At 36.1% G+C, this 25,502-nt stretch overlaps 1 protein-coding gene across 4 annotated transcripts in view; it reads right to left on the bottom strand.

Moving 5' to 3' along the window:
* Window positions 1-25,502, bottom strand: part of BRWD1 (bromodomain and WD repeat domain containing 1) — a 131,840-nt gene that overhangs the window by 63,930 nt on the left and 42,408 nt on the right. For 3 of the 4 annotated variants that reach the window (XM_068547101.1, XM_068547099.1, XM_068547098.1), the window contains 10 exons: window positions 24,856-24,956; window positions 23,622-23,692; window positions 22,213-22,313; window positions 21,365-21,405; window positions 20,287-20,385; window positions 17,268-17,418; window positions 16,897-17,031; window positions 12,825-12,953; window positions 12,422-12,647; window positions 739-924 (listed from right to left, as the gene is read on the bottom strand). In XM_068547101.1, the coding sequence (XP_068403202.1) occupies window positions 739-924; window positions 12,422-12,647; window positions 12,825-12,953; window positions 16,897-17,031; window positions 17,268-17,418; window positions 20,287-20,385; window positions 21,365-21,405; window positions 22,213-22,313; window positions 23,622-23,692; window positions 24,856-24,956 (1,240 nt within the window). Of the gene's footprint in view, window positions 1-738; window positions 925-12,421; window positions 12,648-12,824; window positions 12,954-16,896; window positions 17,032-17,267; window positions 17,419-20,286; window positions 20,386-21,360; window positions 21,406-22,212; window positions 22,314-23,621; window positions 23,693-24,855; window positions 24,957-25,502 lie in introns of those variants that run through there. The other variant, XM_068547100.1, reaches the window with a different exon arrangement.

Here is a 25,502-nt window from a genome sequence, read left to right on the forward strand (position 1 = left end):
GCCAAGAAGAAATTAAAAACAAACAAAAAAGATCCCACAAGCCATGCAGCCAAAATAAAAAACAAATAATAATAAAAGAAATCTAAAGCCTAGTTACGAGGCAGATTAGATGAAAGGAAGATCAAGAGTGAAAGGGCAGAAAGAGCTGAAGAAACTGTTCAGAACACGGCACTGAGCGATAGAGAGACAGGAAATTTTATAGCATTTTACAGCCTCTCAAATCTTCTCTTATCTTCCACAAGGTTTTAGCTTCTCCAGAGTGAGTTTGCAGTTGCATAACAATCACCCATCTCGTCTAGATTATTTCCACTAGTCTGATTATCACTACATTCCAATATCAAGTACTTTGCCCTGAAAACTCACTTCCAGCTTCCTGATTCAGGAAGAAACAGGGCTCTACCCAATTCAGTTTTTTAAGGATTATGAAGGAAAGGAAACCTAGTGTTTCCTTTAGAAAACACTTTGTTCTTTATTCTTATTTATTTCATGTAATTTGGTAAATACTCTTATTTGAGAGCAAAACGATTTCAACAGCCTTTCATAGCACTTGAAATTCAAATGTCCATTTGTTAGTCCATCAACCTTACACCTAGTAAAGCTACCTCCAAACTACTGCCCAAGTCGTAAGCGTACATTGCCTACGGTTTTTTACACTGCACGTAGGGGACAGTGACTTCATTTATTCTTCAGTTTCAGTCCAGCCATGTTAAGGTAAAATACCTCTCATACATGTATTACCTCTTCGGGGCGTTTCTTCCCCATTTGAAAGTCCACTTGGAGCAGCTTCCTGACCTGCTCCCATTCTCTGATCTTGCTGCTGCTGCAACTGTCTTATCATTCCATCAAGAACACTGGACTCTGGGCTTTGTTCACCATTGTCATTGGTTTGCAGGCTTATAATTTGTTCAATTACCTCTCCATCACCTGCAAGTTCAATGAATGAATGTGAAATCATAATACATATGAATAGGAAAAAACTTTCAATAGGCTGCAATTAAAATTACAGTAGCAATTGTCAGAACTCTTGCTTTTCAAAAATAATTAAAGACACCCTTTATATTCATAACTAATTAAGTCATAGAAAAAATTCAGAACAAACTTTAGGGTACTAATACCACAAAAACCTCAACAGAGGTTCTGAAATCCCTACAAGTGAGCACCTGGAAACACACTTGAGTGAAAGTGAAAGTCTTGTTTCTCTGTTTCACATTAACGCCCCTCATTTATCCAAGTATTTCATTGAAATCTTATTTCCCAAGGTCTCTCTGACTGTAACAACCAACAATGTGTGATTTCTGATGTAGAGAAAAGCAGTGGCATTCCTTTGTCTTAAGAAATAAATAAGAGTAAGTAACACCTTTTAGGCCTTCAACAAATGACCACTCCCAACCCCAGCTCTCTCCCACCCCAAGCACGTACAGTTGAGGGAGGCAGCTTCCACATGCCTCTCCCACCAAGCTTAAGTCACTCTTTCAAATAGGCTTTAAGCATATAGCCATAATCCTTCACGTACAAAACCAGATATTTTTAGATGTCTTTGCTTCTTTATTTTTCAAATAATACATTTTCAGAGATATTTAATAGGTTCAGTTAGTGTTAATGGATAAAAAGTGTTAGATGGTTGTGGGGTCTTGAAATTTACCTAAACATTGACATTTTCATGCAAACAACTCATTACATATCCTCCCACCATAAAACGCATCTTCTTTGAACATAATATATAACATGGACCACCCCCCCCCCCACCAGCTTATAAGCAGAACCTTAACAAATCGCAATTAATAGGGTATTAGGCAAAAAGAATGCAAAGATATACTTGCATACTTGCATCCATACTAACATGTCAAAAACTGAAAAATGTCATATACTATTCCGGGGGAAAAATACTTCTATCCTTCTATTCTACTAATCTACTTTTAGATCCCTTAAATCTTATTGATAACATCTCCATTTTACTGTGGAAATCAATGAAGAATTTACAAGAGCTAAACAAAAACCACGGAAATGTTTTGATCACTGTCAAAAAATGACCTAAGACAGCAAGAAGTGGAGGCCTAATCTAAAAGGATAACAAGGGACTTCCCTGGTGGCACAGTGGTTTAGAACCCGCCTGCCAATGCAGGGGACACGGGGTTGAGCCCTGGTCCGGGAAGATCCCACATGCCGTGGAGCAACTAAGCCCGTGCACCACAACTACTGAGCCTGCACTCTAGAGCCCACGAGCCACAACTCCTGAGCCCACGTGCCACAACTACTGAAGCCCGTGCACCTAGAGCCCGTGCTCTGCAACAAGAGAAGCCATCGCAATGAGAAGCCCTCGCACCACAACAAAGAGTAGCCCCCGCTTGCCACAACTAGAGAAAGCCCGCACGCAGCAGCGAAGACCCAACACAGCCAAACATAAATAAATAAAATAAATAAATTTATATTAAAAAAATTCCGTAAAAGGATAAAAAGACTTTAATTAGAACTAGGAATAACATAACATCCCTAAGATCACAACATGGAACCAAAGGGAAAACAGCAGAAAAGGAGACTTCTAATCCTCTCCCCTCCCCAAAAAACCCTATGTAACTTTTCTTTCACAGCACTGAATTTAAATGTAACTTGGGAAATATCAAGAATGATACTTGTTTCTACTTGGCATAATGCAGTCACCATTCAAATACTAAAGAAGGGTTCTACACATAAAGGCTTAAGTACTACAGTGCCCTTCCACTATAAACTACTACAACACTGGAAAAAATATATATGAAAGAAGGGCTTTCAGATGTTGGATAACAGCACAGGACTGTGATCCCTGAGAGAAGACAATGGAGCCCAGTCTTTCGATTGCTCCAGGTAACAGCCTGGAAGCAATTTCCAGACTACAGAACAAGGAGAGGGAACCCAAGTACCACCCAGAGGTCACAATGAGTTGAGGGACAGAGGTCAGAGTTTGAGAGCAGGGGAAAGACTAAAATATGCAGGGCTGAATATCAGAGAGGACTGGATTGCACAGAAAGCTCAGAGGTACACAATGAGGAATCGATTCTTTGGCTAAATAATATGTGCACACATTGGTTAAAACTCCACCATGCTGGGGAATAAAACATGAAAAAGCCAAGCCATTTTTTAATGCCAAAAAATTGCCAGAACTCTCACAGGGCTGGCAATAGTACATGTTCCCACTAGCCAGAATAGAGACTTCAGACACAAACAAGAGCTGTTTTAAGCATATTTCCAATTTTAACACTCAGAATATTTAAAAATGTGTGTTCAAAGCAGCGGAGAATACAATGACCGCTAGTAGTTTGGTGCCACGGCCTTGATTTGTGCTAAGGTACCAAATGTTTCACCCACCACTGCTTCTGTTTCATCAGAGCAAATGTCAAAGGTAAATAATAGTTCCATATTATTATGAAGATAGTCATAACCTCGAAGACCCCATAAAAGGTCATGGATAAAACCATGGGTCTGCAAACTACACACTGACAATTTAGGCCCTAGAACAACCATTAAAAATAAGTAAGACTAACAGGTATTGCTAATAAAACATTAGTGGCAATAATGATAAAACACTAAAAAATAAGCAACTTCAAAAAAGTTTGGAAAAAAAGGAGAAAAGGCACAAAGAACAGAAAGGATAAAGACAAAACAGGTAGCATTATGTAGAGCTTTAAGCCTGACTATACTAATAATTATATTAAATGTAAATGGTCTACATAGTCCAATTAAAAGATAGGTTGTCAGATTGGAATGCTGCCTGGAAGAAATCTGTTTTAATATAAAGACATATTGGTTAGAAGAATTGAAAAGATACACCATGATAACACTAATTTTAAAAAGCTGGATTATTTACTTTAATATGAAACAAAGTTAATGGTCTTCAAAACAAGAAATACTCCTGAGGATAAAAAGGAACATTTCATAATGATGAAAGAATTAACTCAGGGCTTCCCTGGGGGCACAGTGGTTGGGAATCCGCCTGCCAATGCAGGGGACACGGGTTCGAGCCCTGGTCCGCGAAGATCCCACATACCGCAGAGCAGCTAAGCCCATGGGCCACAACTACTGAGCCTGTGCTCTAGAGCCCAGGAGCCACAACTACTGAAGCCCGCGCACCTAGAGCCCGTGCTCCGCAACAAGAGAAGCCACCGCGATGAGAAGCCCGCGCACAAGGAAGAGTAGCCCCCGCTTGCCACAACTAGAGGAAGCCCGCGCATAGCAACGAGGACCCAACGCAGCCAAAAATAAATAAAATTGTAAAAAAAAGAATTAATTCACCAAGAGCACAATCTGAAACGTGTATGTACATAATAACAGAATTTTAAAACACATAAAGCAAAAATTGAGAGAACTGAAGGAAAAAATAAGACAAATCCACAGGATAGTTGGATATTTCAGCACTCCTTAAAACAGCCACAAAATGGAAAAAAGACAAATGTTTTTCAGCTACTAGTGAATAGATAAATGATGATATATCTGTACAATGGTGCACTATCAATAAACAGGAAAAAAAGACTGACACCTGCAACAGGAATGAATCTCAAAAGCACCATGTTAAGTTAAAGAAGCCAGACACAAAAGACTACATATTGTATGATTTCATTTATACAAAATTCCTTAAAAAGGAAAACTCAAAGTGACAAAATAAAACAGTCATTACAAGGGGTCAGGAGAGGGGAGAGGACTAATTCCAAACAGGCCCAAGAGAACTTTTGGGGGCACTGGAAATTTTCTGTATCTTGATTGTGGTGGTGGTTTACATGACTGTTTAACATTTCTCAACTCATTTGAATTGTACACTTAAAAGTGGTGAATTTTGGTCTTAGATAGCCTCAACCACCAGAGGGCAGACAGCAGAAGCAAGAAACACTACAATCCTGCAGCCTGTGGACCAAAAACCACAGTTACAGAAAGATAGACAACATGAAAAGGCAGAGGGCTATGTACCAGATGAAGGAACAAGATAAAAGCCCAGAAAAACAACTAAATGAAGTGGAGATAGGCAACCTTCCAGAAAAAGAATTCAGAATAATGATAGTGAAGATGATCCAGGACCTCGGAATAAGAATGGAGGCAAAGATTGAGAAGATGCAAGAAATGATTAACAAAGACCTAGAAGAATTAAAGAACAAACAAACAGAGATGACCAATACAATAACTGAAATGAAAACTACACTAGAAGGGATCAATAGCAGAATAACTGAGGCAGAAGAACGGATAAGTGACCTGGAAGACAGAATGGTGGAATTCACTGCTGCGGAACAGACTAAAGAAAAAAGAATGAAAAGAAATGAAGACAGCCTAAGAGACCTCTGGGACAACATTAAACGCAACAACATTCGCATTATAGGGGTCCCAAAAGGAGAAGAGACAGAGAAAGGGCCAGAGAAAATATTTGAAGAGATTATAGTCGAAAACTTCCCTAACATGGGAAAGGAAATAGCCACCCAAGTCCAGGAAGCGCAGAGAGTCCCATACAGAATAAACCCAAGGAGAAACACGCCGAGACACATAGTAATCAAAGTGGCAAAAATTAAAGACAAAGAAAAATTATTGAAAGCAGCAAGGGAAAAACGACAAATAACATACAAGGGAACTCCCATAAGGTTAACAGCTGATTTCTCAGCAGAAACTCTGCAAGCCAGAAGGGAGTGGCATGATATACTTAAAGTGATGAAACGGAAGAACCTACAACCAAGATTACTCTACCCGGCAAGGATCTCGTTTAGATTTGATGGAGAAATCAAAAGCTTTAGAGACAAGCAAAAGCTAAGAGAATTCAGCACCACCAAACCAGCTCTACAACAAATGCTAAAGGAACTTCTCTAAGTGGGAAACACAAGAGAAGAAAAGGACCTACAAAAACAAACCCAAAACAATTAAGAAAATGGTCATAGGAACATACATATCGATAATTACCTTAAACGTGAATGGATTAAATGCCCCAACCAAAAGACATAGACTGGCTGAATGGATACAACAACAAGACCCATATATCTGCTGTCTACAAGAGACCCACTTTAGACCTAGGGACACATACAGACTGAAAGTGAGGGGATGGAAAAAGATATTCCATGCAAATGGAAATCAAAAGAAAGCTGGAGTAGCTATACTCATATCAGATAAAATAGACTTTAAAATAAAGAATGTTACAAGAGACAAGGAAGGACACTACATAATGATCCAGGGATCAAACCAAGAAGAAGATATAACAATTATAAATATATATGCACCCAACATAGGAGCACCTCAATACATAAGGCAACTGCTAACAGCCATAAAAGAGGAAATCGACAGTAACACAATCATAGTGGGGGACTTTAACACTTCACTTACACCAATGGACAGATCATCCAAAATGAAAATAAATAAGGAAACAGAAGCTTTAAATGACACAATAGACCAGATAGATTTAATTGATATATATAGGACATTCCATCCAAAAACAGCAGATTACACGTTCTTCTCAAGTGCGCACGGAACATTCTCCAGGATAGATCACATCTTGGGTCACAAATCAAGCCTCAGTAAATTTAAGAAAACTGAAATCATATCAAGCATCTTTTCTGACCACAACGCTATGAGATTAGAAATGAATTACAGGGAAAAAAACGTAAAAAAGACAAACACATGGAGGCTAAACAATACGTTACTCAATAACCAAGAGATCACTGAAGAAATCAAAGAGGAAATCAAAAAATACCTAGAGACAAATGACAAGGAAAACACGACGACCCAAAACCTATGGGATGCAGCAAAAGCGGTTCTAAGAGGGAAGTTTAGAGCTATACAAGCCTACCTAAAGAAACAAGAAAAATCTCAAGTAAACAATCTAACCTTACACCTAAAGAAACTAGAGAAAGAAGAACAAACAAAACCCAAAGTTAGCAGAAGGAAAGAAATCATAAAGATCAGAGCAGAAATAAATGAAATAGAAACAAAGAAAACAATAGCAAAGATCAATAAAACTAAAAGTTGCTTCTTTGAGAAGATAAACAAAATTGATAAGCCATTAGCCAGACTCATCAAGAAAAAGAGGGAGAGGACTCAAATCAATAAAATCAGAAATGAAAAAGGAAAAGTTACAACAGACACCGCAGAAATACAAAGCATCCTAAGAGACTACTACAAGCAACTTTATGCCAATAAAATGGACAACCTGGAAGAAATGGACAAATTCTTAGAAAGGTATAACCTTCCAAGACTGAATCAGGAAGAAATAGAAAATATGAACAGACCAATCACAAGTAATGAAATTGAAACTGTGATTAAAAATCTTCCAACAAACAAAAGTCCAGGACCAGATGGCTTCACAGGTGAATTCTACCAAACATTTAGAGAAGAGCTAACACCCATCCTTCTCAAACTCTTCCAAAAAATTGCAGAGGGAGGAACACTCCCAAACTCATTCTATGAGGCCACCATCACCCTGATACCAAAACCAGACAAAGACACTACAAAAAAAGAAAATTACAGACCAATATCACTGATGAATATAGATGCAAAAATCCTCAACAAAATACTAGCAAACAGAATCCAACAACACATTAAAAGGATCATACACCACGATCAAGTGGGATTTATCCCAGGGATGCAAGGATTCTTCAATATACGCAAATCAATCAATGTGATACACCATATTAACAAATTGAAGAATAAAAACCATATGATCATCTCAATAGATGCAGAAAAAGCTTTTGACAAAATTCAACACCCATTTCTGATAAAAACTCTCCAGAAAGTGGGCATAGAGGGAACCTACCTCAACATAATAAAGGCCATATATGACAAACCCACAGCAAACATCATTCTCAATGGTGAAAAACTGAAAGCATTTCCTCTAAGATCAGGAACGAGACAAGGATGTCCACTCTCACCACTATTATTCAACATAGTTCTGGAAGTCCTAGCCATGGCAATCAGAGAAGAAAAAGAAATAAAAGGAATACAAATTGGAAAAGAAGAAGTAAAACTGTCACTGTTTGCGGATGACATGATACTATACATAGAGAATCCTAAAACTGCCACCAGAAAACTGCTAGAGCTAATTAATGAATATGGTAAAGTTGCAGGATACAAAATTAATGCACAGAAATCTCTTGCATTCCTATACACTAATGATGAAAAATCTGAAAGAGAAATTATGGAAACACTCCCATTTACCATTGCAACAAAAAGAATAAAATACCTAGGAATAAACCTACCTAGGGAGACAAAAGACCTGTATGCAGAAAACTATAAGACACTGATGAAAGAAATTAAAGATGATACCAACAGATGGAGAGATATACCATGTTCTTGGATTGGAAGAATCAACATTGTGAAAATGAGTATACTACCCAAAGCAATCTACAGATTCAATGCAATCCCTATCAAATTACCAATGGCATTTTTTACGGAGCTAGAACAAATCATCTTAAAATTTGTATGGAGACACAAAAGACCCCGAATAGCCAAAGCAGTCTTGAGGCAAAAAAATGGAGCTGGAGGAATCAGACTCCCTGACTTCAGACTATACTACAAAGCTACAGTAATCAAGACAATATGGTACTGGCACAAAAACAGAAACATAGATCAATGGAACAAGATAGAAAGCCCAGAGATTAACCCACGCACCTATGGTCAACTAATCTATGACAAAGGAGGCAAAGATATACAATGGAGAAAAGACAAGTCTCTTCAATAAGTGGTGCTGGGAAAACTGGACAGCTACATGTAAAAGAATGAAATTAGAATACTCCCTAACACCATACACAAAAATAAACTCAAAATGGATTAGAGACCTAAATATAAGACTGGACACTATAAAACTCTTAGAGGAAAACACAGGAAGAACACTCTTTGACATAAATCACAGCAAGATCTTTTTTGATCCACCTCCTAGAGTAATGGAAATAAAAACAAAAATAAACAAGTGGGACCTAATGAAACTTCAAAGCTTTTGCACAGCAAAGGAAACCATAAACAAGACGAAAAGACAACCCTCAGAATGGGAGAAAATATTTGCAAATGAATCAACGGACAAAGGATTAATCTCCAAAATATACAAACAGCTCATTCAGCTCAATATCAAAGAAACAAACACCCCAATCCAAAAATGGGCAGAAGACCTAAATAGACATTTCTCCAAAGAAGACATACAGACGGCCACGAAGCACATGAAAAGATGCTCAACATCACTAATTATTAGAGAAATGCAAATCAAAACTACAATGAGGTATCACCTCACTCCTGTTAGAATGGGCATCATCAGAAAATCTACAAACAACAAATGCTGGAGAGGGTGTGGAGAAAAGGGAACCCTCTTGCACTGTTGGTGGGAATGTAAATTGATACAGCCACTATGGAGAACAATATGGAGGTTCCTTAAAAAACTAAAAATACAATTACCATATGACCCAGCAATCCCACTACTGGGCATATACCCAGAGAAAACCGTAATTCAAAAAGACACATGCACCCGAATGTTCATTGCAGCACTATTTACAATAGCCAGGTCATGGAAGCAACCTAAATATGCCCATCAGCAGACGAATGGATAAAGAAGATGTGGTACATATATACAATGGAATATTACTCAGCCATAAAAAGGAACGAAATTGAGTCATTTGTTGAGATGTGGATGGATCTAGAGACTGTCATACAGAGTGAAGTAAGTCAGAAAGAGAAAAACAAATATCGTATATTAATGCATGTATGTGGAACCTAGAAAAATGGTACAGATGAGCCAGTTTGCAGGGCAGAAGTTGAGACACAGATGTAGAGAATGGACATATGGACACCAAGGGGGGAAAACTGCGGTGAGGTGGGGATGGTGGTGTGCTGAATTGGGCGATTGGGATTGACATGTATACACTGATGTGTATAAAATTGATGCCTAATAAGAACCTGCAGTATAAAAAAACAAACAAAACAACTAATACTAAACTTTTATTGGGTTATTTGTATGGAAATATGTTAATATAAATGTTTCAGACATTACATGAAATTTCTAAAAATCTTATATTTGTATTTTTATGGAAATATGTATGGAAATATGTTAATATAAATGTTTCAGACATTACATGAAATTTCTAAAAATCTTATATGTTCTGGTATAATGTTATAAGTAATAATCCTAGTTATTACTTTAAAATGTATATCTCAGAAATAACTAATTTTCTTGTCAACTGCATTATTATGAACTTTCATCAAATCTTTAACCGTGGTCATTTTTAAGTCTTTTGTCATTTACAGACAGTTCTGGGTGTACTCTGATGATTTTGCAAATATGTTCCTATAAAAGGGTTTCATCTTCAAGAAATTCATGGAAAAGACTCTGACAAGTACAGGTTTCTGGTAACTGACTGTACTGCTGAACTGAATGAATAAGCATTTTCAGAACTCTAATGAAAAACTGATGAACTCATAAAAGTGCTAACAAAAGATCAAGATGAAAAAAAAAATTAATTACATGGGACTGAGTGAACTGATGAGGATGAGTATAATTTTTGTGACTTTCTGTCTGAATTTAAAAAAAAAAAAAAATCCCACAAGGACTCAGAGGCAAAGAATATACAAATCAATTTTCACTGCAAAGTAAAGGAGCTGTTACAGTGGAGGATTACTGGACTGAATGTCAATATTATGACATAGTATGAGTGTGTTTCATGTTTGGTAATTGCAATCATTGTTGCTTTTGTTGTGGTCATCCATGTACAATGCTTGGTGTCAGTCTATTTATCTCTTGTAAAAATAAAATACAGTGTGTGTGTGTGAAAAAAAAAAAAAAAAAAAAAGAAAGTGGTAAGTAAAATTGCTCTGAAAATACTTTATACCTTTAACATCGTAAAGAAACTTTGTCCTATTTCTTACTTTACAACTAGTAAAAAAAAAAAAAAAAGAAAAAGTGGTGAATTTTGGGCTTCCCTGGTGGCGCAGTGGTTGAGAATCTGCCTGCCAAAGCAGGGGACACGGGTTCGAGCCCTGGTCTGGGAAGATCCCACATGCCGCGGAGCAACTAGGCCCGTGAGCCACAACTACTGAGCCTGCGCGTCTGGAGCCTGTGCTCCGCAACCAGAGAGGCCGCGACAGTGAGAGGCCCGCGCACCGCGATGAAGAGTGACCCCTGCTTGCCGCAACTAGAGAAAGCCCTCGCACAGAAACGAAGACCCAACACAGCCAAAATAAATAAATAAATAAATAAAAATAATAATAATAAAAAAAAGTGGTGAATTTTGTTGTATACAAAGTACACTTCTATCGAACTAATAAAAAAAATTTCAAAGAGTAAACATATAGTGATTTACATTAATCTTTAACTTTAAGGTGATTTAGTTTCAGTAAATTAATCCTCATCCGAACTAAATAGAAGCATCTTTTTTCTTCATTTAATAATATTAGGGAAAAACACTACACTGCCATGAACAAATACAACAACAGACAAAACAAAAAACTCTGTACTTGGCTAGGACAGGCAAAGTACAAGACAGGACTGGAACATCTTTTGCCAGAAAGTAAGGAAGTGCTCAAGGAATGATGGGGACTTGGGAAAATACACAAAACTCAGCTTGAATGGGCTCTTCCAGCCAAATCCAAGGATAATATGAGCAACTAAACAATGATAGTACTGGATTGTAACCCACTATATAACAACCCGGAAGTCCATACTAAAACTTAATAAACGAAATAAATAAATAAATGGGAGAGTAGTAGATGGCCAGCTAACGATAAAATGCAGGTGCAATGATAACAGAGTTAGAAAACCGTTTTGCAACCTTCAGAGTAACAACTGGTTCAGGCAAAAATTATCAATGGATCCTAAAAGTTTGAAATAGAACAGGTTATTTAAACCACAAGCTACTTAATAATTACAAAGAGAAAAAAAAAATTCATAGTGGCAAACCTTGGCGAATACCAAGTGTTCAAAGTCAGCATCACCAATAAGTGCACAAAACACAATCATAAGCATCCTGACATGATACTCCAGGAAGGCTACAACACCATTTATGTTGTCTTCTTTCCAAAATGCATAACCTGAACTTAATCAATGACAACTGAATTTAATGGGCAGTCCCAAATTAAAATCTACATCAAGGGAGAAAAAAAGCTATAACAGGCATTATTAGAACAATAATATTTGATTACAGACTATAGATTTGATAACAGTATTACATAATTGTTAAATGTCCTAATTTTGATAACTGTTTATGATTACATAAGAAAATATCTTTGTTCTTAGAAAATACATACTGAAGTATTTAGGGGTAAATGGACATGAGGGCCAGAACTTAAGTGTCAAATGGTTCAAAACAATAATATGTATCTAGAGATAGAATAATAAAACAAAATATTAAGGACTGGTGAATCTGAAAGTACAGGAGTTCTTTGTATTATTACTTACATTTTTCAGATTAAAAATTAAACAAAACAAAAAAAAAGACTTAGAACTTACTTGTTGCCACATAACCTAGCTGTGGAACCAAATGTTCATCTGCAGAATTTTCTCGGCCTGGTACTAATCTCTGATACTTAGTTGGATGAGGATTTCCATCTACATCTACCAAGAATGGTGGAGGCATAAGATGAGGAGCCTGCTGAGTTTGCTCATCTAAGACATAATTATTAGAATCCCTAATCAGTGGCCGATAGTCAGTATGGAAGAACATCTGATCGGGAATCTAGAAAAGGGAAGTTTACAAATTGATATTTTGAGGTTTATACATGTTAAAGAAAATAAATTATTAACCAGTTAACTTTATTTGAAAAGACAAAGAAATCAAATCAATACATCTAACCTATTTTCAAAACATCCTTTATAACTATTTTACATGCTATAAGAAAGTATATGAAATGACCTTTTCATATGGCTTGCTGCATCCAAAACCAAATATCAGAAGGTGACCATGAGAATCTGTACAGGCAAAATGCTGTCCATCCTGTGAAAACTTACAGTCAAATACAGCTCCATGTCCTTGTCCTTCAATCTAGGAAACACGGAGGGAAAAATGTATGACCATTTCTATGTAAGAGCTTCTGCTATATCAACTTCTGAAAAAAAAAATTTTTAAACAAATTTTTCGTTAAGCACATGTTAATATTTTCAGAAAATAAAATTCATTTTAGATACCACTAGCCTAGAAAAAAATCTCAAAAGATCTAAGAATTAGTTCTCAAATTGATCAAATGAAGGATCATAAACCAATCCAAAATGAAGGCTTTCTTTACTTCTTACACGTGAGTGACAATTTCACAAACTTTTCTTTCAATATATAACAAAAATCTTTTGATTAATAACCTACAAAGGAAGTGATTAAAGATTAATGAAGTTTGGAATTCATGAACTAAAATCAATACTTTTATGGAGTTTAAGCTTTCCACTTAGATGACTAAGTGGAAATGCAAATTTGTAATGCTGCAAAGTCTCAAGGGTGCATATGTAAATGCCTGCACCTGCAACTACCTTATTTCAAACTGCCACAAATTTCAGGAAGGATACTCTAAGTGCATCATGAATGTTGCCTTAAATAGACAACTTCTAAACTGTTTTATTCTTGTTTTTTTTTAACTGTAAATCGTAGTAGTTTAGTATTATCAATTTATAGTTAAATGAGTTGTTTCATTAACTCAATAGTGTAGAGCTATGCTTATTTGTTGTCTCAGCCTATAACTTTCCAATAATTAAACTTTAGGACAAGTTAAATCAGCGTTGGAAAAAGGATTCATCCACCCAACTAACTGCCAAAACAAACTCACATACATACCTAAATACCCGCTCGAAAAGCAACAATTCACTACTGCTATACCACACATGAATGAGTGCCAATTAACAAAATGGGGGGAAAAATTAAGGTATTGGGATATTTAGGGACTTGCTGAATAAGATGATCCATGTATACAAATTTGCATTCTCTCATAACATAAAAAGGAAAAAAATGTGTAAATATTTTCCCTCCGATTACACAGATTCACCCCCAGGGTCCTTTGAAGAGACACCTCCACCACAGCCCAACCTGCACCCTGGCACCACTTCACACCTCCGGCCTGAGACCTTCAGTCCAAGTAAAGCAGAGGAGGGTGGGGAGGGGAGAGCCCTTGGCTGGTAAAGCAAAGATGGTGGCAGCTACTCTCCTATCATACACATGGAACTTACTGCACCAAAAGCTTTGCTAAGGGTACCTGCTGAGAAGGAAGTTTTCCCAAGTTGGCAAACCTTCCTAGGCAGAGCAAGAGAGACTCCAGTTTTTACCTGCAGTCTGAAGAGTCCTACACAATGATTCCTGACAAAATACGACCTGCAACTGTGCCTGGAGAACACTTCAGTGTCACATTATGTTAACTATTTACTTAACGAAATACTGTTTTTATTAGTAGTTTACAACCCTAAGTAATTTGTCTAGCATTAAAGAATTAGGAGACTCTCAGATGAGCAGTAAAGGTAAGAAGAATTCAGTATACAAGGCCAATTTTTGGTGTCTGACTGGAAATAAGATCATCGTTGCCCACTTGAGACTTTTTTCAGATTACTCTTTGGCTTAGAGGTTATTTTAGCTTATATTCTATTCTGTTTAAAGTCTGAATTAATGTAGTTTTCTGTTTTAATAGATTAAATTTAGTATGTAATGTTCCTATTGAGTTTTAAAGGCTAATTAAACAATGGATGTACCTATGAATTTTAAGGCCATAGAAAAATTGAAGAAGGCTTAGTTCTTTTTCCAGTAATTTGAACAGAGATGCAAGTTTCAGAGATGCCTAATGATGTACTTGGGTCATGCTATTTGAGTTGTTTTAGTGCACTTAATGTTAATAAATAAAAAACTGTATTTTAAACTGTTTGTTGAAGAAACTGTCCAGTGTAAGCACATTGAAATTAAAATTTTAAGGTCAAAAAAAACCAACAAAAACATGGAACACATGAACTAAGATGGTCTTCAATCAAATATCTAAGAATCATTCACCTATAGGATGCTACCATATTGCCTCAAAAATTAATTATACTTTGCATTGGATCTCAATATAAACTGAAGAGTAATTGTATAAAACCTATCATATATATATGAGATATATATATATATATAAATCAAAAGTCTTAACAATGTACAAGCCCTTTTACACATTTCCCTCAGAATTTATCCCAAGGAAATAATCAGGGATCTACCTAAACAGCCATGTATTAAAAACATTCAAAGTATTGTTGCTGTGCATATTTTAGAAACCACTTAAATACTCAATAACAGTAAATTAACTATGTAGGTAACATACTTCTAAGGTAGGCTGAATTTACCATCAAAAATATATTTGCAAATTCTTAAAAAATATTTAAGGGTTTGAAAAACATTCTTTATATAAAATGAGAAAGGATTACAAAACTATGTGCAAGAATGCCAACTAATAAACATGTAAAGAACGATGCCATTAGAAAGCCTTCGATGGATACTGATATTTGTGAAAGTTTAATGAGGAACCAGACATTTACATAGTCTCTGAAAAAATTAGTTTAAGATTTACAAAGAAAAAAACAACTATTTTAAAAATCAGTGGAGAAACTTGGCAGATGCCACCTTAACCAAATATTAATAATTATCACCATATAACAGTGGAACATATAAATATCATGTGCCTTCTAATATAATGGAGGGCACACTATCATTTATGTTTTATTACATCAAAAAAATGTGGGGCTTCCCTGGTGGCGCAGTGGTTGAGAGTCTGCCTGCCAATGCAGGGGACGCGGGTTCGCGCCCTGGTTTGAGAGGATCCCATATGCCGCGGAGCAACTGGGCCCGTGAGCCACAACTACTGAGCCTGCGCGTCTGGAGCCTGTGCTCCGCAACAAGAGAGGCCGCGACAGTGAGAGGCCCGCGCACCGCGATGAAGAGTGGCCCCCGCTCGCTGCAACTGGAGAAAGCCCTCGCACAGAAACGAAGACCCAACACAGCCAAAAATTAATTAATTAATTAATTAAAATCTTAAAAAAAATAAAGTGAAAAACAACTCACAGAATATTTGCAAATTGTACATCTTATAAAAAAAAAAAAAACGTGAAACAGTATTGAATCATGAAGAAATATCAGACAAAACAGAGATATCCTGTAACATTACTTGCCTGTAAAAGGGCAAGATATAGGAAAAAAAAAAAAAAAGGCAGAATTATTGATTTTACAAAACTAGAGATACATAACTACTTAATACAATGCATGAGCCTGAATTAGGTCCTGGTCCAAGGGGTAAAACATAACTATAAAGGCATTATTAGGACAACTGACAAAATCTGAATGTAAACCTGGATTAGATAATGCTACTTTATCAATGTTAAATTTGCCTATTTTGGTAACTGTATTGTAGTCATGTATAAGAAATTCTAAAAACATGCAATAAGATCGTAATCTGGTTTTCAAATATTCGTGTGCAAAAAGAAGAAACGCTGAAAAACAAACAATGATGTTTGATTCCCTAGATGACTCTACTGAGTATTATTTTTAATTATCAAATTTTTTTTTTTGGCCACACTACGTGCCATGTGGGATCTTAGTTTCCCCGCATTGGAAGTGCTGAGTCTTAACCACTGGATGGCCAGGAAGTCCTTATTATCAAATGTTTTAATAAATTTAAATAGTGAAAAAGTTGTGTGAATTACCATAATTTTGCCAATATAAACACAGACGGGGACAAATTCACACACACAAAGCTAAATAAATAAATTTTGAAAATTTTCCCTCATGTGAATTAGTTATACAGATTAATTTCACATTTGTATGTATGTATGTATGTATATATTATGGCTATCAGATATTTATCAGACTAAGTAGTACCCTGATTCCTAGAAATATAAACTGCCAAAATATGCAGATCGGTTTCTGGCTACACTTCATTATCCAAATACTTGAAACAAATGCAAACATGCGTGAAGATACCTCTCACTCCACTTACCATATTAAAATAATGTTTCATCTTGGTGCCTTTTGTAATATCCCATATGAATATGCTGCCATCATGTCCTGCAGATAACATAATTCTGGAATCAAAGGGATGTGTCTCCAAAACAAATACTTCATCAGCATGTCCCTTAATTCAACAAAGTCATACAGTTAAGGAGGGTTTGCAAGTTATAAGTTTAAAATTAAAAGCCCATATTGTCACAGTGTATAAGAGTTTTTAAATATGTATTAATGACAGTAATTTATATATTAGTATATATACAAATTTCTATTCATTTGATAATATAAATGAAACATGTTTATTAAAAATAAAATTATAGTTCAAAAATTTTTGATTTGTTATATTTTATAAAAACTACCTACCAATAAGTTATGAAGCAGTTGTCCAGTATAAGAATTCCACACTTTGAGGACATGATCATTCACAGCTGTGACAACAATGCTATCATTCTGATTCCAAGCTATCATTGTTACTTTGGGTTTCATAAACCTTTCCTCTTCTAAAGATAAATCTCTAAGAAAAAAAATATGAAATGTGCAATGCTATATGTGTAGGAGGCTGTACTATGTACACAATCCCTCATCGATACAAAAATAACTAAAGTAATCCAGCTCATGTCCATACCTTACCAACTCGATAGAGAGTTCATCACATCTGACCCGCAACAAGTTATCTATAAAAAGATAAGGGCAAAATCCCGAGGGGTAAGGGATGATTTACAAACACTTCGGAGACTGAATACAGGCAGATTTCAGAATACCGCTGCTGCTCATAAAAGCAAAGCTTTTTCTCTCTACCTCTTTTCTAATTATTCCCTTCTCCTGACCCCAAGCCCTATAAGTAATACTTTCAACTGCTTCACTCTCTATAGATGACAAAAAACTTCAGGAAGACAGAAAGAAAGTAATTCATCTTCATGACCCCAATGTCTAGTAAAGTGCCTGACACAGACTCTCAATTTGCTGAACTGTAAATGAGCTGCATTCAACTCTTTCTACTTCCCTATAAACTGTTCCTACAGGTCCTTGCCAAGAACGGTCTTGGATACATGTCTGCAGTGTTTCGCTGCCTTTATGAAAGCAATATGCAAAGCTTCTGTATAAAATACAGCAGTCAGTAGTATAGGGTTGGGGGGACTGGGGGGACCTAGCTGCTTCTGAAATCATAGAGCACATTCTAAGAAATGATTAAGCATATAATAAACACGTATTTTAAAGAAAACGGCTACAAGAATATGGAATGAGTGCTATGTAACACCCATCTATGTAAGCACCATGGAACACAAATGAGAGAATAATTCTAACTAGACTGATCAGAGGAAGTGTAACATAAAAGACAAAAGGGGACTTCCCTGGTGGTGCAGTGGTTAAGAATCCACCTTCCAACGCAGGGGACACGGGTTTGAGCCCTGGTCGGGGAACCAGGATCCCACATGCCACGGGGCAACTGGGCCACGTGCCACAACTACGGAGCCCGTGCGCCACAACTAGAGAGAAGCCTGCATGCCGCAACGAAGATCCCACATGCCACAACTAAGACCCAACGCAGCCAAATAAGTAAATAAATAAATGACAAAATGGAATACAGGCTAAGACCCTCCACGCTTCATTTGAATTTACTAACAGACGTGTTGCATTTCATCAAGTTGATTAGCCAAGATTAGAACACTAAAACAAATATATCCATCAATTTTTACACACAGAAAACACTGCCTTTCAAGATGTGAAATAAGTAAAACTTTAAATGAGAAAAGAATATTTCCACCATGAGGGAAAATACAAGAAAAGTTCTCTCCATGAAGGGAGGGCAACAACAAGAAAAATAAATAGTTTTCAGTCTCATTTAAAGATTTTTATTCAAGTTTTTTACAATGGTATTCCTATTTTGCCTAATAAAATAATTGTTCATGGGCGAATACCATTTCAGATGTTCTTCACTGCCATTCTTTCATTATTTTTCACTTTCACACTAAGATGCTTCTAAATATCCAGATGTAACATCCTTAAATAATTGTAAAGATTTGTTTGTGAACAAGGATTATCAGATTTCTAGTATGTATTCTTTCCATTCTCTATCACAGATTATTTCACAAAAATATTAATATCAAATTTATTTTGAAATCCAATACAATTGTTTGAGCCACAGCAGAGAATGGGTTAATTTCTCCTACTATTACTAAAAATAAAGCAGACGTGAAGATGTCTAAAATGTGTAACATTTCTCAGAAAAACTGCTAAGAACATTGATATACCTACTCTAGACCAAGCAGTGCTAGAAATTTTCATATGATTTAAAATTGCCAACAATACTTAAAGGCAGGTAGTCTCACTTCCCAGATGATGAAACAGATTAATAAATATTAAATGATGTTCTCAAAATTACATAGCTATAAACAGAATAAATGGTATTTGAGCAAAGGTCTGACTCCAAAACACATATTCTTTCTACCACCTGTACTTCCTCCCAAAATATACAAACCAAAAAAGCAATGTATTTGAAATTTGTAATATTTATCTTGGAAAGTACTAAACTTATCTCAAAGATGCTCAAGATACATTTTTGAGACTTTGGAGGTTGAGGGAGGGGGACAGTTAGACAAACTTGCCTTCAATGCCATTTTACAAACCAAAATTTCAGCATACAAAAAGAAAAATTTTCACTCCCACTGGAGCCCAATTTTTTTAAACTTAAAGTGTGTTTGTTTGCTTTTTTCGCCAGAAGTAGCTGTAAGTGACTTCTTAAAAATTCCAAAAATCCTAGCTTCAAAAAGGAGAATTTTCTGAAAATTTCCACATTTGATATACTTGAGTTATTTTTATATATTTTTTGAAATAGTAGGCGGGGACTTCCCTGGTGGCACAGTGGTTAAGAATCCGCCTGCCAACGCAGGGGACACGGGTTTGAGCCCTGGTCCAGGAAGATCCCACATGCTGCAGAGCAACTAAGCCCGTGCACCACAACTACTGAGCCTGTGCTCTAGAGCCTGCGAGCCGCAACTACTGAGCCCGTGCGCCTAGAGCCCGTGCTCTGCAACAAGAGAAGCCACCGCAATGAGAAGCCCGCACACCACAACGGAGTAGCCCCCGCTCGCCGCAACTAGAGAAAGCCCACGCGCAGCAACGAAGATCCAACGCAGCCAATAATTAATTAATTAATTCTAAAAAAAAAGAATATACGAGGTTTAAGTATTTATCTGTCAGATGTGCAGGAGGGAGCCATTCACTGAGATAGCAGCTCTTCTAATAGGAGGTGGCTCCAGTCCCCTGAACAAAGCAATCAACCAACCAGAGAGAGAGAGAGAGAGAGAGAGAGAGAGAGAGAGAGAGAGAGAGACCAAGTACTTAGGATGCACCTACTTAGAAACAAACCGTCTCAGCTTACCCTGAGATTCTTGTAGCCATATCCAGTAAGATGCTTCTCCATTCTAACTGCTCAAATCTCCAAATCCGTGCTGTTCCATCTCTGCTACCACTTAAAAACCTTAAAAGAAAAGAAGATCTTCTACTCACATACGTGCTACCAAGGGCTATGGTTAAAATTTCAAGTGAAAAAATTTTTAATGTAGCTATCTTGACTGCAGGTAAATCTGTAGGTGTTAATTCCAAAAGACAGGGAATTTAGCATGTATCTAAACAGAGAAAATCTGGTTTGCTATGATTTGCCTGGCCCTATTAAGTAAAGCACATTTCAAACTCAATCACTAGCTTCTCGAACAGATTGAGTTTTGAAAAGACAATGTACAATAAGTATTTGGAGGGGGGATGTGGGGGGAGAAGGACAATTAAAAATGTATGGAAGAAACAGTAAAACCAAAAGCACCATTATAAGCATTTTAACTCTAAACTCAAATTAATTCATGCTAGCCATGTGTAAAAATAAATCAATCATTTAATAAAGTTAAGTGTTAAAAAATCACAGTTTAGGAATGGTACCTGAAAAGACAAGGGGGACCACAAAAGATTTAATTTAAGTGATAATTCTGTTGCATTCACAGTGATTGATTAGAAAAGATTTTCTTTTAACTACTCAAATATAACAAATTTCTTTATCCTTACACCTAATTTTCCTATAAATCAAACATTTAGCCAGCAGTGAGATAAAGAAAAACTACTTTTGGTCATAGGAGGCTCCAGAAACTACAATTCTAAAAACTTAAGTTTAATTGTTTCCTCCCTGCCCCAGACACTTTTCCTTCAATTATTACATTTACTAACCAGTACCTGCAATATGATATATACCTACAAAGTGATATATTAGTTATACTAATAGGAAGCATAGTATATTTACCTAAAAACACACTCACAAATACAAACATGGCGGGGGGTGGGGGTGGGGTGGGATGAATTGGGAGATTGGGATTGACATGTATACACTGATGTGTATAAAATGGATGGCTAATAACCTGCTGTATAAAAAAAAATTAAATTAAAAAAAAGCAAACACACAGACACTTACTTACCGATCACCATTGTTACAAAATTGGATACTATCAACTTTATCCTAAAGATGGGAAAAAAACAAACACAAAAGTAATCATCTACATAGTCTGTACACAAAGAAAACCCACTCAGTTTTAGAGCCAGAAGCATATTTGGTTTAAAGCTAGAGATATGCACTTACGCTGCTTAACCCTGCCATTCAAACATATATTGTACGTTTAAGTGCAAAGAATCTAACTACGAACCTAATAAGACTAAGATACAGCTCTTGTCTCAAAGATAGACACATGCGGTAAAAAGAAGCCTACTTCTAAAATTAAAGCGGTATTTGCAATTAATTACATCTGTATAAAAATTGGTATGTGTAGAAAGTAATCAAAATAAAAGGTTTAAGTAGCTGAAAACAAGGCATATTCACTTCGATGATTATGTGCAAAAAATAACAATAATAATTTCTTTTAAAGTGATTTTTTTATCAAATAACTTCACAGAACTTCCTATAGGAGAAAAGATGACCTGATCGCTAACCAGCGCTCCAGAATACCGAGAGTTCTCTATCTTAGTACACATTGATAAAACAGCATTCTAATTTCATGAGCTTGGTTTAGATAAATAGACCCAATTCAAACCTAATCCACCCAGATTAATTATCATAATCAAGAGTTTGGACTTAAAGCTGAAATAACCACTGCAAAGTATTTGGCACAGTCAGGTGCTGAGTTTGTCAATATCATGCTTCACCTTTAAATCCAATTCCCCCTAAATTTAAGTTAAAATTAAAATCAGTAACAATTTCCCTTAGCAATATGAGGTTATGTACCAACAGGAATATTAACAATCTACAGAATTTTAAAACGTAAATACTTACAGTGTGACTTTCAAGTTCTGCGATTTTTTCAGGTGCTTCAAAACCCAAAAAATACATTCTGATTACGTGATCAGTACTACCTGTGGCTAAAAACATACCACCTGAAATAAAAATTTTAAGGTTTAAAAAATCCAGTTTGTAACAAATATCTTAACCAAATTTCTGTATTAAATTAAGCAAGCTCTCTATGCCAAAACTAAATTTATCTCAATAAATCCGTTTTCTAATTCATTATATAAAGAACTTTTAAAATTAATGCAGTGTAATGCTGTGACTTTTAGGAAGAAATATATATTTGGTCTTCATCCCTTTTTCTGGCAGAACTCCTAAAACCCTTAGAATTTCCTAAGTGAAGTGATACTGGTGTCTTGATTTTCATAAAACCCATTTCAACCACACCAGAGTTTATGTTAATGAGGTGACTTTTGGAAAGCATCTATGGATGGGAACTAACTGCTAGGGGAACCAACCATGTGATAAGAGAGTTGGGAGACAGCTGAATCAACAGTGATGACCAATGATTTAACCAACTGTGCCTATGTAATGAAGCCTCCATAAAAAGCCCAAAAGGGCAAGGTTCAGAGAGATTCTAGGTTGATGGACAGGTGGAGATCCGAGAACAATGGCACACCCAGAGTGCCCCTTCCCACGTACTTTATCTTATGCATCTCTTCCATCTGGCTATTCCTGAATTATATCCTTTTATAATAAACCGAAAATCTAGTGAGTAAAATGTTTGAGTTTTGTCAGCTGCTCTAGCAAATTAATCAAACCCAAGGAGGAAGTTGTGGGAATCTCTGCTCTATATAGCCCATCAGTCAGAAGCACAGGTGACAACCTGGCCTGAGGCTGGGGGTAGGTGGGGCATCTTGTAGGACTGAGCCCTTAACCTGTGGGATCTCACACTAATCTCTAGGTAGGTAGTGTCAGAACTGAAAAGTTAATTCAGTCTGGAAATGTTCACTATCTCCCTCTGTTGTATTAGTTGTGACAATGACTTTAAGATGCTGCGGCTCTGAAAATGCATGTAAAGGGGCTCTGCTTTCCAAACAGCTTTACACACCTAAACCTAGCTATGGAATATAAAGTTCACTTGTTCAAATTTTCAGACTTCTGTGGGGAAAGATCTTTGACCTCTCCCAAAAAGAAAGGTTTCACACAAGTCCACTGTACAAGGAAAGAAAATGGAGAATAATTTCACAAGATGTGTGGAAAACAAATTTAAACTACCAAAAACATGCAGTTCAGTTAAAGAACCACATTCTTGGTTTATCATACACACAGGGCACAGGGCACAGAAATTGCTCATATGGACACTTTAAGCCTCCTTTTTGCCAGCTCTCTCTCATAACGTGGTCATTCAAAATGCTAAAATAAAACTAAGGAAAAAAACACTAAAGTTATCTTACCAACACTAAAAGAAGAACAAAGCATTTGAACGCCTGGTCTAGGCTTTTCAGTGAACTTCAGGGGACGTGGACTTGAAAAGAAGATGTTTTAAAATACGTTAGTTTAGCATATTAACATGGTTTAAAATATTGGTTTTAATCTAGCATATTTAAATGTTATAATGTTATTTCTAGTACCTCACAGTATACCAAATATTTCCACATATGCTGTTATAGTTGGATGGATTATAGAGGACTGTCCAATCCCCAAACTTATATAGAACATAGTATACAGAAAGAGCAAGCCTACTAACCCCCGTTCTGTAACTTAGGTGACTAAAGCTCAGACAGTGTAAGAGAATCCATTATCGAGGCTGCAGAGCAGGATGTAGAACCACCAGGTGATAGCATGGTCCAACAGAAAGGGCATGCGAGCCACATGTGTAACTTTAAATTTTTAGTAGCCACATCATAAGTATAAAGATAAAAGTAGGGTTTTTAGTAGCCACATTGTAAGTAAAAAGATAAAATTAGTTTTACTTCATTTAAACCAATATATCCAAAATATCACATCAATTTTAATAAAATTTTATTAAGGACTTTAGGTTCTTTCATATTAAATCTTTTAAATCTTCCAGAGCATACTAGACACTAATAATACATCTCAATTTGAAGAGTTTTCATCAAAAATACTTGATCTGTACTCAAGATTTCATAAAACTTATAGCTGAAAAACTAAATTCACATACTCAAGTTGTTTGAAATATGCTTAAAAGTTTTGTATTAACTGAATCGTATCAGTTAAATTTAAATTAATAATTCGATTCCTCAATTGCACTAGCCACATCCGAAGTGCTCTATAGAGACATGTGGCTAGCGGGTAACACACTGGGCAGTGCAGGGCTATAATCCAGGTCTGATTCTTAAATGATCCTGCCTAAATTTCTGCCTATGTAATTATACATTTCTAACATTTTTCAAAATGTTCACATATATACTATCACTTTTTCATTTTCAAAAAAATGTGCCCACTAAGACAGCATGGCTATGCTCCTTTTACATATCCAACTATCTAAATCGTACAGTGTAAACAGTAGTCAATATGGCACATATGCTGTATATAACAAAAATTAAATTCAAAAGTAAAAAGGCAACCACAATACACAATTTCTCTTTATAATCAGATTTCATTTCACTAGACTAAACTGTAACACCATTAAAAAAGAAAACTTATTACACAATTAAAGTCACTTACCTGAATTTCAGGGATTCTAAATCCCACTGCCAAAAACAAACTGTCCCATCAGCACCAGTAGAGACCATGTATCTTTGAGAGCCTTTGGCCATTGGGCTAAACTAAAAAGGAATAAACATTTACAATTCAGCTTCCTGAGCTGCTACTGAAGTTAAACAGTTTTTCAAAGTTAACTTCAACTAACACTTTAAGTAAAACACAAGAAATCCATAATATAGGTGATATTATTGCAGTGAAAACTCATAACCTGTAAAAAAATGAAGTCTATCTCTAATTTGTAAATGTAACGTGATCTCAATAAATGATTATTTTCAAAACTAACAAGAACAGTCAGAAAAACTTTTACAAAGAGAAAGTAAAGATCTAGTCCTATCAATGTGAAACCTACCACAAAGCCGATTAATTAAAACTATGGGGCACAGTAGGTACACAATGACAGAATGACCAATGGAAAAATGTGAAGTCCAAACTGGATGCTAATACACAAGACTTAAGATAAAGGAGCCATCTCAATCAGTTGAGGAAACAATGGATCGTAAATGCATAAATGGTAAAGGGACAACTGTGCAACAATCTGGGGAGAAAATGGATCCATTCTTCAGACTGTAAAAAAGCAGGATAAATTCCAAGTGATCAACATTTTATAT

Source organism: Eschrichtius robustus, chromosome 6 (genome assembly GCF_028021215.1).
Source record: "Eschrichtius robustus isolate mEscRob2 chromosome 6, mEscRob2.pri, whole genome shotgun sequence".
In the NCBI taxonomy this organism is placed as follows: Eukaryota; Metazoa; Chordata; class Mammalia; order Artiodactyla; family Eschrichtiidae; genus Eschrichtius; species Eschrichtius robustus.